The sequence below is a fragment of the Pituophis catenifer genome, unplaced genomic scaffold (assembly GCF_029215685.1).
Source record: "Pituophis catenifer annectens isolate HBS135680 unplaced genomic scaffold, rPitCat1.0.hap2 SCAF_1, whole genome shotgun sequence".
Lineage (NCBI taxonomy): Eukaryota > Metazoa > Chordata > Lepidosauria > Squamata > Colubridae > Pituophis > Pituophis catenifer.
The window spans coordinates 95,356,168-95,368,261 of NW_027256881.1; the positions used below are offsets into that span (position 1 = coordinate 95,356,168).

A 12,094-nucleotide genomic window follows, 5' to 3' on the forward strand; every position below is an offset into this window, starting at 1 on the left:
TCCATAAATTCATGCATCTATAGAAAATAATTTCATTGAACAGGAAGTGGTTTGCGGCCCTGAAATAGATTGGACAGTTTTGTATAAACCTGTTTGTAAGAGAATTGGCTTTCAGATTTTTTTTTTTCATGTTACAATCAAAGGTATTTGAAACTGGAATAAAGGCTGTTAATGAGATGATTTCATGGAAATGTGTGCATCTGGTTAAGAATGTTCAAAGCAGCTGATGAACACCTTGAAAAAAAATCTGGTCAGGCATTTTGATCATATTAGAAATAGTAAACCAGCCAAGAGGAATTCCCTTACCTAAGGCCTTTTCTTGCGATCATGTATTGTCATAAGATGATCTGGGTTGAACAGAGATTTCTGGTTCCGTAGCTAATTCTGATGTGTCTATATTAGTTCAAGAAAGGAAATACTAATTTGTAGGACTAATATCTTTCCAAGAGCTTGTTGAAGAATTCTACTTTAGTGCTGACCTGTTCTAGAGGAGGAGTGAATAAGTCATTTTGTGATTGTTAATTTGGGTAGTATATTTTTCCCTAATCTCTCTCCTCTCCTCTCCTCTCCTCTCCTCTCCTCTCCTCTCCTCTCCTCTCCTCTCCTCTCCTCTCCTCCCCTCCCCTCCCCTCCCCTCCCCTCCCCTATTCTACTCCACTCTACTCTACTCTACTCTACTCTACTCTACTCTACTCTACTCTCTCCCAGTTTCCTAATGTGGGATTCATATTTGTCTTTTATCTTTTATTATCTTTTAATTGAATATAAAACTAAAATTCAAAGCTTGACTTTTGTTGTATGAAAAAGAAATGACTTTTGACGTTTGTGATTAGCCCAATTTGATGCCCAGGCAGAATAATATTTTTAAAATAAGAAAAATCAAATTAATTGTTAAAGCATATTATTAAGCCTCTGTCTATCTATAACAGCCTTCTCATATGAATGCCCAAGTATTCCATTAATTTGGTATCTTTGACATTAATTTTAAAATACAGTGGCAGAATTTTAGTTCTCATCGTGTAGTAGGTGACAATATATACCAGAGCAACTCTCCTTATGTTAACATCTGATGACAAGCTGTCAAGATTTCATAGTTCTTAAGATACAGAGGCCAAATTATAGGTCAAAACTTGTAAAGCTCTCATTAAAACGTACGGAACACAATTGGAAAGAGCACTTTTTATAGTCTATAAAAGAAAAATATTTGAAGAAAAAGCATAGAATCCTGATTTAATTGACTTGGTAGGGTTGATGAGTCAAATCCACAACATACTGATTCCATCTGAGGCTTAATTAAACCACTCTGGATTTATCTGGTTAGGGATTACACTCTTTAGAATATAATATTTGTATTAAAATAAACAATGCTAACAATATAAAAGCAAACCAATGCATCATTAAAATGGCTATTTAATTACCTCTAGGCTCTAGCTCTGGATAAGAATTGGTTGCAAATGAGCTTGTCTATTCCTATCTTAAGCCACTCAGCCATCTTCTATTTTAATGGAATTCAGATGAGCATTGTAACAAAAGAACATCTGTATCTATATTGGTGACTTCCATTATACCTTGGTTTTGCATACAGATTTCCTATGCCTTATTGAAGCAAGGGACTGCAAACCTGTCAGATAACAGGAATATTAATTGCTTTATGATTTTAGGGAACAAAAACTTTCAGAAAAGAAAATAATCCTGCTCAAGGTTAACTCAGCCTTCCATCCTTCCGAGGTGGGTAAAATGAGGACCCAGATTGTTGGGGACAATATGCTGACTCTGTAAACCGCTTAGAGTGGGCTGTAAAGCACAATGAAACGGTATATAAATCTAAGTGCTATTGCTATTACCCATTATACCACTAATTCTACGTTTTATCTATTATACTACTGATTCGAATCCTTACTGGAAATTCCCCTCCCTCCCTCCCTCCCTCCCTCCCTCTCTCTCCTATAGGATTGAAAGGTCTAGCATTCTCTGTTGACATAATGTACATTTAGTATGTTAAACTCCCCAAAGTACCAAGTAAATATTAATAGGGAAAAATAAAATTAGCTAGTTTTAAAAAATAGAATTCCTTAACATAATAGCACCTTCTGCGGTTTTGTTTTTCCTTCCTCTGATAATACTTTTCTTCTGTGCATTGTGCAGGAAGAAGCACTCCATGGATTTCAGGTGAATAATTACGTTGAGTACATGGAAAGCTTGGCTCAAATCTACCGACCAATTCTATTAAGAGACATGAGGAATATTGGAGTACCAAGCACATAGATCAAGCAGATGAGCACATCATTTCAAATGTTGGTTATGTACTTTAAGGGGGTAGTGATTGTTTTATTTCCTTCTCCGTAAAAAAAAAATGTATTCATTGTTGCTATCCTTGCAGCCAAATCAATAAGGTTTTTCAGCATACCATTTTCACAAGACAACATCCTCTAAATTGGATCATCTGAAAAAAATAATGTGTTTTTCTAGCCAGGTGTCATTGTTTGTTTACACTTGGTTTCAGAAACTAGCTTTGAATTACTTAATTGTTCTGTTTATATTTGCCAAGGAGCAGTGTCTATACTATTAAACTTTGCTTCCTAACATTTCTAAATGGCTGAAGGTTCAGTAGTAAGGAACGGTAATTTGAATGCGCACATAACTTTCGAGCGCTGCAAAAATTATCTTGGGAGGTCAAAAAATGAAATACAGTTACAGGTCCTGAGTGGCTCAGTTTGAAGTGAAATGAAAGGTTTGTTATTGTTTTTTGCTGTAAATATTTTTTTTAAAATAGTACTGTACACTCTAAAGCATTTACTTGAAGTTGTAGAAGGGAGTAAATTAACACTTCTGTAGATTTGTTAATACAAATGTAGATTTTATTCTCTGTTTTATTGAAACTAAATGTAAAGAAATAAAACTTTGGGAACACACATGAATATTGGTAACATGTTTATTTGATCTTGAGTTATGCTCTCAACAGATCTGTTAAGAATCATTATGAATCTGTAGGTATCCATCATGGTACACTGATGAATTATGCCTGTTTGATAGCATAAACGGAAGAAGTTAACATTTTTTGTTTTCCCATTCTCTCCAGAATGAGTGAGAAGCTTCAAATGAGTTCTTTTCTGAACCCTAAGTTGTTTATAAGAAGCAATCAACCAAAGCAAAACCCTAGGTAGATTCCACAGGCGCTCTCAGGGCAAAGTCTTGAACTGTACAAATATACTTGGCTCAGATAAAAGGCATCAATCTGCTTTGTATCAGTTCCTTATTGGCAGAAATAGTATTGACCATCAGAGTTATTGAGTCTAGTTCTTTTATCCTAACTTACCTGGGTTTGGCAAGCAATCTACAGTCCATTTTGGATTGAATTAATCATATTCATTACTTTCAATTTATGCAACACTAATGATAAGAAAATGCCAGATAATATTTTTCAACCCAACAATTATGCTGACATTTTACAACATGAGTGATTATTGCACAGATCCCTGGATGCTTTTTCCCCTCCGTTAATAGGGAGATTGGCTGGGGCAGGTGGTCTGTGATGTCTTTACAATGTGGTGGGAAATAAGTCAAATGCGGTTATGTGACATTTCGTGACTTCATTGCTTAGTGATGGGAGTTGTGAATCCCAGTTGCGGTCAGTAGGTGAGAACCTCCAGTACACTAGAAAGTTGAAAGAAAACCAATATCCTATCAAGTCTGCCCTCCATTTTATTACAAAGAAAAGTACATGGAGATCTGTAATCACTCGATTTTGAGCATGAATTGAAGGAAATGTTATCTTTTCTCTATCTTTTCAAACTTTTATTTATTTATTTATTTATTATTGAATTTCTATACCGCCCTTCTCCCTGGGGACTCAGGGCGGTGTACAGCCAGAATTAAAAAACATGCAGGACAAATATTAAAAAACAATTAAAAGATATATAAATTTGGCCCAATTAAAACTCACTACCAATTAAAACATTTAAAACATTTAAAAACATTTAAAAATTTCTTCTTAAGCCAGCCCGGTTTGCTTGAAAAAATGGGTTTTAAGGGCACGACGGAAGGCACTAAGGTCCTGGATTCTCCTTATCTCTGGGGGGAGCTGATTCCAGAGGGTAGGTGCCCCCACAGAGAAGGCCCTCCCCCTGGGGGTCACCAGCCTACACTGTTTGGCTGATGGCACCCCGAGGAGGCCCTCTCTGTGGGAGCGCACGGGTCGATGGGAGGTCGTCGGTAGCAGCAGGCGGTCTCGAAGATAGCTAGGCCCTATGCCATGGAGCGCTTTGAAGCTGATAACCAGCACCTTGAAGCGCACCCGGAAGACCACCGGGAGCGAGTGCAGCTCGCGCAGGAGCGGTGTTACATGGGAGCGCCATGCTGCTCCCGTCACTACCCGCGCTGCTGCGTTCTGGACCAGCTGGAGCCTCCGGGTGCTCCTCAAGGGGAGCCCCATGTAGAGAGCGTTGCAGTAGTCAAGGCGAGAGGTGACGAGGGCGTGAGTGACTGCACAGGGAATCCCGATCAAGAAAGGGCTGCAACTGGCGAATCAGGCGAACCTGACAAAAGGTCCCCCTGGTTACAGCCATCAGATGTTCCTCCAAGGACAGCTGCATATCCAGGAGGACTCCCAGATTGCGAGCCCTCTCTGTGGGGGCCAACGACTCGCCCCCAATAGTCAGTGATGGAGTCAACTGACTATATCAGGATGCCGGGAGCCACAGCCACTCAGTCTTGGAAGGGTTGAGCTTGAGCCTGTTCCTCCCCATCCAGACCCGCACAGCCTCCAGGCACTGGGACATCACTTCAAGGGCATCGTTGAGGTGGCCTGGGGTGGAGATGTACAGCTGGGTGTCATCAGTTTACTGGTGGTATCTCACCCCACAGCCACGGATGATCTCACCCAGCGGCTTCACATAAATGTTGAACAGAAGGGGCAAGAGGACCGATCCCTGCGGCACTCCACAAATGAGAGGCCTCGAGGTCGACCTCTGCCCCCCTGCCAACACAAACTGCGACCGGTCGGAGAGAAAGGAGGAGAACCACCGTAACACGGTGCCTCCCACCCCCAACTCTTCCAGCCGGTGCAGCATGATACCATGGTCGATGGTATCAAAAGCCGCTGAGAGGTCTAACAGGACCAGAACAGAGGAGCAACCCCTGTCCCGAGCCCTCCAGAGATCATCAACCAACGCGACCAATGCCGTTTCCGTGCTGTGCCCAGACCTGAAACCCGACTGGAACGGATCTAGATAAGATGTTTCCTCCAGGAATTGCGGAAACTGTCGCGCGACCACACTCTCAACAACCTTCGCCATAAAGCAAAGGTTGGAGACAGGACGATAGTTGGCCAATATTGCCGGATCCAGGGACGGCTTCTTGAGGAGAGGCCTCACCACCGCCTCTTTCAAGGCGGTGGGGAAGTAACCCTCACTCAATGAAGCGTTGATAACACCCTGGAGCCAGCCTCGTGTAACCTCCCGGGAAGCCAGTACCAACCAGGAGGGACACGGGTCCAGTAAACATGTGGCCGCACTAAGTCTCCCCAAAATCCTGTTCACATCATCAGGAATCACAGCATCAAACTCCTCCCAGATAACATTCTCAAGACTATTCCTCGTCACCCTGCCTTGATCTACCCAGTCAGAGTCCAAATCCCCCCGGATCTGAGCGATTTTGTCATACAGGTATTGTCCGAAATCCTCCGCCCTGCCTTCCAAGGGATCCTCTCGCACTCCCGGATGGAGCAGGGAGCGGGTTACCCTGAACAGGGCGGCCGGACGATTCCCTGATGACGCAATAGAGGCGGAAAAGTAATTAAACTTTGCCGTCTTTATCGCCACTAGGTAGGCCTTAATATGCGACCTTACCCGTGTTCGATCAGATTCAGCGAGACTGGCCCTCCAACCGCTCTCCAGGCATCTTTTCCGGCGCTTCATTTCCCTCAGCTCCTCAGTGAACCAAGGAGCCGCACGGGATCGGCATCGGGTCAGAGGCCGCAAAGGCACGACTCGGTCCAAGGCCCCATCAGCCGCCCGGTCCCAGGCGGCTACCAGCTCCTCGGTCGAGTCATGTGCTAGAACCTCAGGAAATGGCCCAAGTTCCATCTGGAACCTCTCAGGATCCATCAGGCGCCTGGGGCGGATCCATCTAATTGGATCCGCCTCCCTGCGGCGGGGGGCAGCGGTTCGAAGATCCAGGCGAAGGAGTGAGTGGTCTGTCCATGACAAGGGTTCCAGGTCTATATCCCCAATAACAAGACCACTCAACCACTGGCCAGAGACAAAAATCAGATCCAGAGTGTGACCTCCCCTGTGAGTAGGGCCATGAACTAACTGGGTCAGGTCCATGGCTATCATGGAAGCCATGAACTCCCGAGCCGTTTCACCAACGGATGGCAAGTTGAAATCACCTATGACTAAAAGCCTGGGTGTATCCACTGCCACCGTGGCTATCATGTCGAGTAGCTCAGGTAGGGCTGTTGCCACGCGGCAGGGAGCCAGGTACGTAAGCAACAAGCCCATCTGAACCCCACGACCCCACCTCACAAGGTGGGACTCACATCCGGCTATCTGAAGCATGTAAACTTTAATAGAAGTTGCCTATATGTATAAGAAGATGCCACTATTCCTGTCTCAAACTATGTTTACTGAAGCAGATATTCTATTACTATCTTGACTATCTGATTTTTAACTTGAGATCTCCCTAATGCTCCTTGAAATTACCCAAATGACTCCAGCAGAAATTATTATATCAAAACCCACTAGTGATTTGTTTATTTATCACTAATTTTCTTGGGAATCTGTATATCAGATTCTACCCAAATAAATATGCTATACTAAATTATATATAGTATAAATATACCTATATTTTTTTTTTCTGACATGACAAATCTGTATCGCGGAGTGATTCAGAGACTTTCAGCTATAGCCTCTTGAACAGTTAATTTGCACCTAGAAATAATACTCAGAACTTTCACTCCTGATTGCTGCTTTTTTTTTACTTTATGCCAGAGGCTGATCTGTAGGTAAACTCTATTTGTGGATTGTCAGCCTCCATGCCATGACTAAGATACTACCCACACACTTGATCTTAGCCTAAAGACTGAAAAGTGATTAAGAAGTTGTCAGTGTGCTTTGAATATTTTTTTTAAAAGGCTTACAGTTGTAAACATATCTTTATGTAGTAGACCAGGGCTGTCAAACTCGCAGCCCGCAGGCTGAATGTGTCACACACTGACCACGCCCACGCCCAGTTTAGCGAAGGGGGGAAAAGTCACGATATGTCACGTGAGGCCATGCCAGCGTGAGTTTGACACTCCTGTACTAGACTAGTGCTACTGAGTACTCTTCAGTGAGACTTCCAAAGCATTTAAGGACCCAAGCCATAGCTATTCTGAAAGGAGAATGATAAGGGGAAAAAAAAATACAGCTTTTATTTATCCAGATCTGCATTTGAAGATTCTAATCTACGGTAGTGACAATCCTAAAGCAAAGGAGGCAATGCTTTTGAAGAAAGAAACAGCAGTAGAGTACAACTTGTACGCAAGAAAAAGGAAAGGGGCATTCTATTTAGTTTCTGTCCTTAATGTATATAGTAGCACTGCCTTTAAATACCTTGTAATACAGTGTTAAATTTACAGTCTGCATGGTACACATGTTTTCAAAATACCTAATTTAACACGCTAACAAAAAAAAAAAAAAGCCTGTTTTGGAAGGCTGTTTCCCAGCCTTTAAATTCAACATTGATTTAGAAAGCCCAAGGTATTAAATATTTTTAAGAGCATCTAGTTTTCGAATTTAATTCTGTGTGGAACCCGACTTGGCTGATGTCTTATATTTGTTCTTTGTGCTAGTTGACTAGAGACATACGGATTGCTTGTTATCCAATTTCATAACTATTGAACAAAGCTGCATATTTTAGATGCATTTAAGCTGGTGGCTGTTGTCAGCATGTAACCAATGAATGTTGTGGCTGCACACAAGATTGTGATCCAACTGCTGGATCACCTTCACAACTGGGAAGTGAATTTAGAAAATCCCAGTGCAGAAGCTGCCATCTATTTTTTCCAATGACTATCACGTTGCCAGTTAAGGTAATATAAAAGTGACTCACTCCAAAAATATTTCAGTTAGTTCCAAATGAATAAACTCCAAGTAAAGATGTATATTGCACCATAAAAATATTTCAAAGACGTGTATGATAAGTGTGATATAGAAATGCAGTCACTGGAAAAACTGCAGCCTTGGTGGCTGTACAGTGAGATAATTTAAACACAAATACACACACAAATTACCGAAATGGTACTTTTATTTTCTGGGATAAAAATATATTCTATTAGCGTTCTTCATTACTTGCTATGCTTTTCTGGAGACAATAACGTGTAGAATGAAACCTTATTCAAAATAGGGGATAACGACATGAAAAAATTGTGACTGAATGCAATTATTAGAGAGCAATAAAAGCTGCTTCTACTGTACATTAATTGCATAATCTGAATTATAAAGCCTAGTGCATATGAAATACTGAATATGACAATGGTTTCAGATTTATTTTCTATGAAAGCACTAGTTCTTCTAAGCCTCAATACTTGAACTTTTTTTTTCATTTTATTTTTTGCAGAGATACTGAGGTTGTAATTTAAAAAAAAAATGGTGGCCCTGACTGCAATATAAACTCTCCGTTTTTTTTTGGGGGGGGGGTTGTTTTGCTTTGCTTTGCTTTGCTTTGCTTTTTGTAATTTGTGACATATATAAAAATACGTCTGGAGCTTCAATCTCACTACCATTACAATGAAGTGGATATATTTTGTTCAGCTATTTTATTTTTGTTGCATTGCATGAAAAGGCTAATCATAATGAATGCATAGATATCCAGTAAAAAAAAAAAATGACATTCACAATTTCCATTTTTACACCATTTCCTAATACACAACTCATCTTAGATGGAAGAACACTTGAAGAAAACCATTAGAATATTTTAGAGCCGATAGTGAACATCAGTCTGTAGGAAGTATATAAAATATGCATCTTAAGGGCATTTCCCACAAAATCAGTGGCATGATGAATGCTCATCAGTTTACAACATGCTTGCTCTGGTAATTAGAACCTTAAAAACTGGACTCTCCCTCCTTCCTGTATTCTGATTCTCCAGAATTCTCTCCATTATCGGGGGTGCAACCTACCACTGCTGAGAACCCAGATTTCTGGGCAATTTACCTTACAAATATGCTTGATAAATGGTGTGGTGACATGAGTCCCTTATTAACTCCATTTAAAAGGATGATTTGAGGCAGCAGAGTAGATTCTGCCCTGCATGTTGACCCTGCTTTTCTTTCTCTCCAGGAATTTACATCAATACTGTAGAGAAATATCTGCACAATTTACATTTTACAAATGCAAATAATGAATTTGGGGAACTGGAAATCAATAGAAATGAGTAAAGAGTTTAAGAAGATCATCTGATTTTTCCATATTAAGTCTGTGCAAGTTACTTGGGATTCATTTCAAAATGAAGAAATAAGGTTGCAATCAGGTCAAACTGGATAAAACCAAGTTAGTTTGAAATGTGATTTAAAAAATCTTTTGACCTTTAAACAGAACAGGAAAGATGCTAGAGAAATAGAGAGATAAGTATGCTTCATATATAAAGTTTTACACAACAGTTTCAATAAAGGAGCGACGGGGCGCTCACATATGACACCTCTCCTGTGCGAGCTGCACTGGCTTCCTGTGGTCTTCCGGGTGCGCTTCAAGGTGTTGGTGACCACCTTTAAAGCGCTCCATGGCTTAGGGCCGGGGTATCTGCGAGACCGCCTTCTGCCGCCAATAGCCTCCCACCGACCGGTTCGCTCGCACAGAGAGGGCCTCCTCAGGGTGCCGTCGGCCAGACAGTGCCAGCTGGCGATCCCCGGGGGAGAGCCTTCTCTGTGGCAGCACCTGCCCTCTGGAATGACCTACCCCCTTAGATACGCACGATATCAGACCTCTGGACTTTTTGTTGGGCCCTGAAAACACACTTATTCCATCTAGCCGGGCTGGCTTGATCCCATCCTCTCAGTTTTAATTGAATTCGGTTTTAATTGGGTTGTTTTAAATTTGGGGCCGAAATTATTTAATTGTTTTTTAAACTGTTTTTAAATTTTATATGCTATGTTTTATCTCGGCTATACACCACCCTGAGTCCCGCAGGAGAAGGGCGGCATAAAAATAAAATAAAATGAATAAATAAATATTTTATTATAATTGTCAGCACCTAATCTATATCTGGAAACAATTCATAAATTATTGCAAGTAACATCATATCTTCAATCTTTTGAATAATTGGGGCCATCAATAAGGTATTATTAAGAAGCCTCAGAAGCCATGCAGTTGCTTCAGTTGAAGGAAGGGGTAGCAGGGATAGTAAATTCTTCAATAGATGTTAATCCTGACATGTTTCAGCAAGGGTTTCACTGAAAAGGTTTTAAAAAATGATTTCTCTGGTGTTGATTTCTCTGATTTCTCCTTTTAAAGCAGAGGAGGCAAGAATGAGGAAAGGACGGCATGATGAACCTCCAAATTACTGTATTAAGAAAGAACTGAAGCTCTGTTAATTGAACCAAGGCAAAACCAACCTAAACTTTAAAAATTGTCTCAAAAATAAGTTATTTTCCTCTTGTTTTTCTGGGATATCAGATTTGACATGACCCAGAATTATACTCATTCACTTGTCCTCATTCACTTGTCCTTTAGCAACTTTGTCATCTTTGACCACTGAGTTCTGTGAGAAGCTACTTGGGAAATTTGGCCTATCCTAGCAGCACTATTTTGGTAGGAGAAGACCCATGTAATGGTACAGTATGTGAGAAAGACCATGGGAGATAAGATGAAAAAATGCTACCTAGATAAGAAATAGCATAGCCCCACAACTGCATTGTGGATGGAACAAGGGGCTCAGAAGAGATCCTATCTAAGAAAGATTCTGCTAATGTAGCTTTACAATAAATTAATTTATTCATCCAGTTGTGAATTAGAATTAATTTATCCAGTTGCGTTTCCTGTCTTAACTAACTGCTAAGGCTAACATCAATCTTGCAAATCTGAAGGTACAGTTCTGCCACCATCACCTTTACAGTCAGGAGAACTTAGGGAGGATCTCTTCTGCATCCCCTATCCCTCCCCACCTGCCCTGCCATTGTGGACTATGCTCTCCTATCTGACAGTTTCATAGGCAATATCTCTTCACCCCGTTTCCTAAGCTCTTTTCCACATACTCTTAGCAAAGTTTGGCCTTTTCTGGATAGGACTTAGCTATTTCAGGATTGTGGTTTGCTGTCCAAACTCTGTTAGCAGGAACAGCAGAAATTGGCTTGCTCTAATATCACAGGCTGACCTAATATCACAAAGATAGGCAGCCACAAGAAAAAGGCAGGCAGAGAAAATGCCATTTCTAGCCTTGCTATGTCTTTGTCTTAGAAGCAACAATCTTCAGGCCAGAATCTGGCACTCATTGATTCACATTCTAGTCAAGCAGAATTTACACATTTCACATTCTAATCAGATTTGACCCAAGAGTACATATTGGACTACTCAACATGGTGTTACATGGCGTTCCCATGTAACACCTCTCCTGCGCGAGCTGCACTGGCTCCCGGTGGTCTTCCGGGTGCGCTTCAAGGTTTTGGTTACCACCTTTAAAGCGCTCCATGGCTTAGGACCCGGGTACTTGCGGGACCGCCTACTACCACCAATAGCCTCCCACCGGCCGGTATGCTCCCATAGAGAGGGGCTCCTCCGGGTGCCGTCAGCCAAACAATGCCGACTGGCGGCCCCCAGGGGGAGAGCCTTCTCTGTGGGGGCACCTACTATCTGGAACGAGCTCCCCCCAGAGATACGGAGGATCCCGGATCTGCGCACCTTCCGCCGCGCCTTAAAGACCTTACTATTTCACCAGGCCGGCCTGGCCTAATTTTCCCCCTCTTTTATAAAAGATTTTTAAAATTTTAAATATCTTTTAGTATTTATATATTCAATTTTAAATTGGTTTTAAAAGTTTGGGGTTTAATTTTTATTTAATTTGATTTTATTCTATTTTTTAAATTTTGTATTGTATGTGTTTTTATTGTTTGGCTGTGCAC

At 41.4% G+C, this 12,094-nt stretch overlaps 1 protein-coding gene across 1 annotated transcript in view; it reads left to right on the plus strand.

The window, feature by feature from the left end:
* Nucleotides 1-2,810, plus strand: part of TBC1D32 (TBC1 domain family member 32) — a 96,202-nt gene extending 93,392 nt beyond the window's left edge. The window contains exon 34 of the mRNA XM_070952895.1: nt 2,146-2,810. Coding sequence (XP_070808996.1) covers nt 2,146-2,265 — 120 coding nt within the window. The 3' untranslated portion in view covers nt 2,266-2,810. The remainder of the gene's footprint in view (nt 1-2,145) is intronic.
* The last annotated feature ends 9,284 nt before the right edge of the window (nt 2,811-12,094 follow it).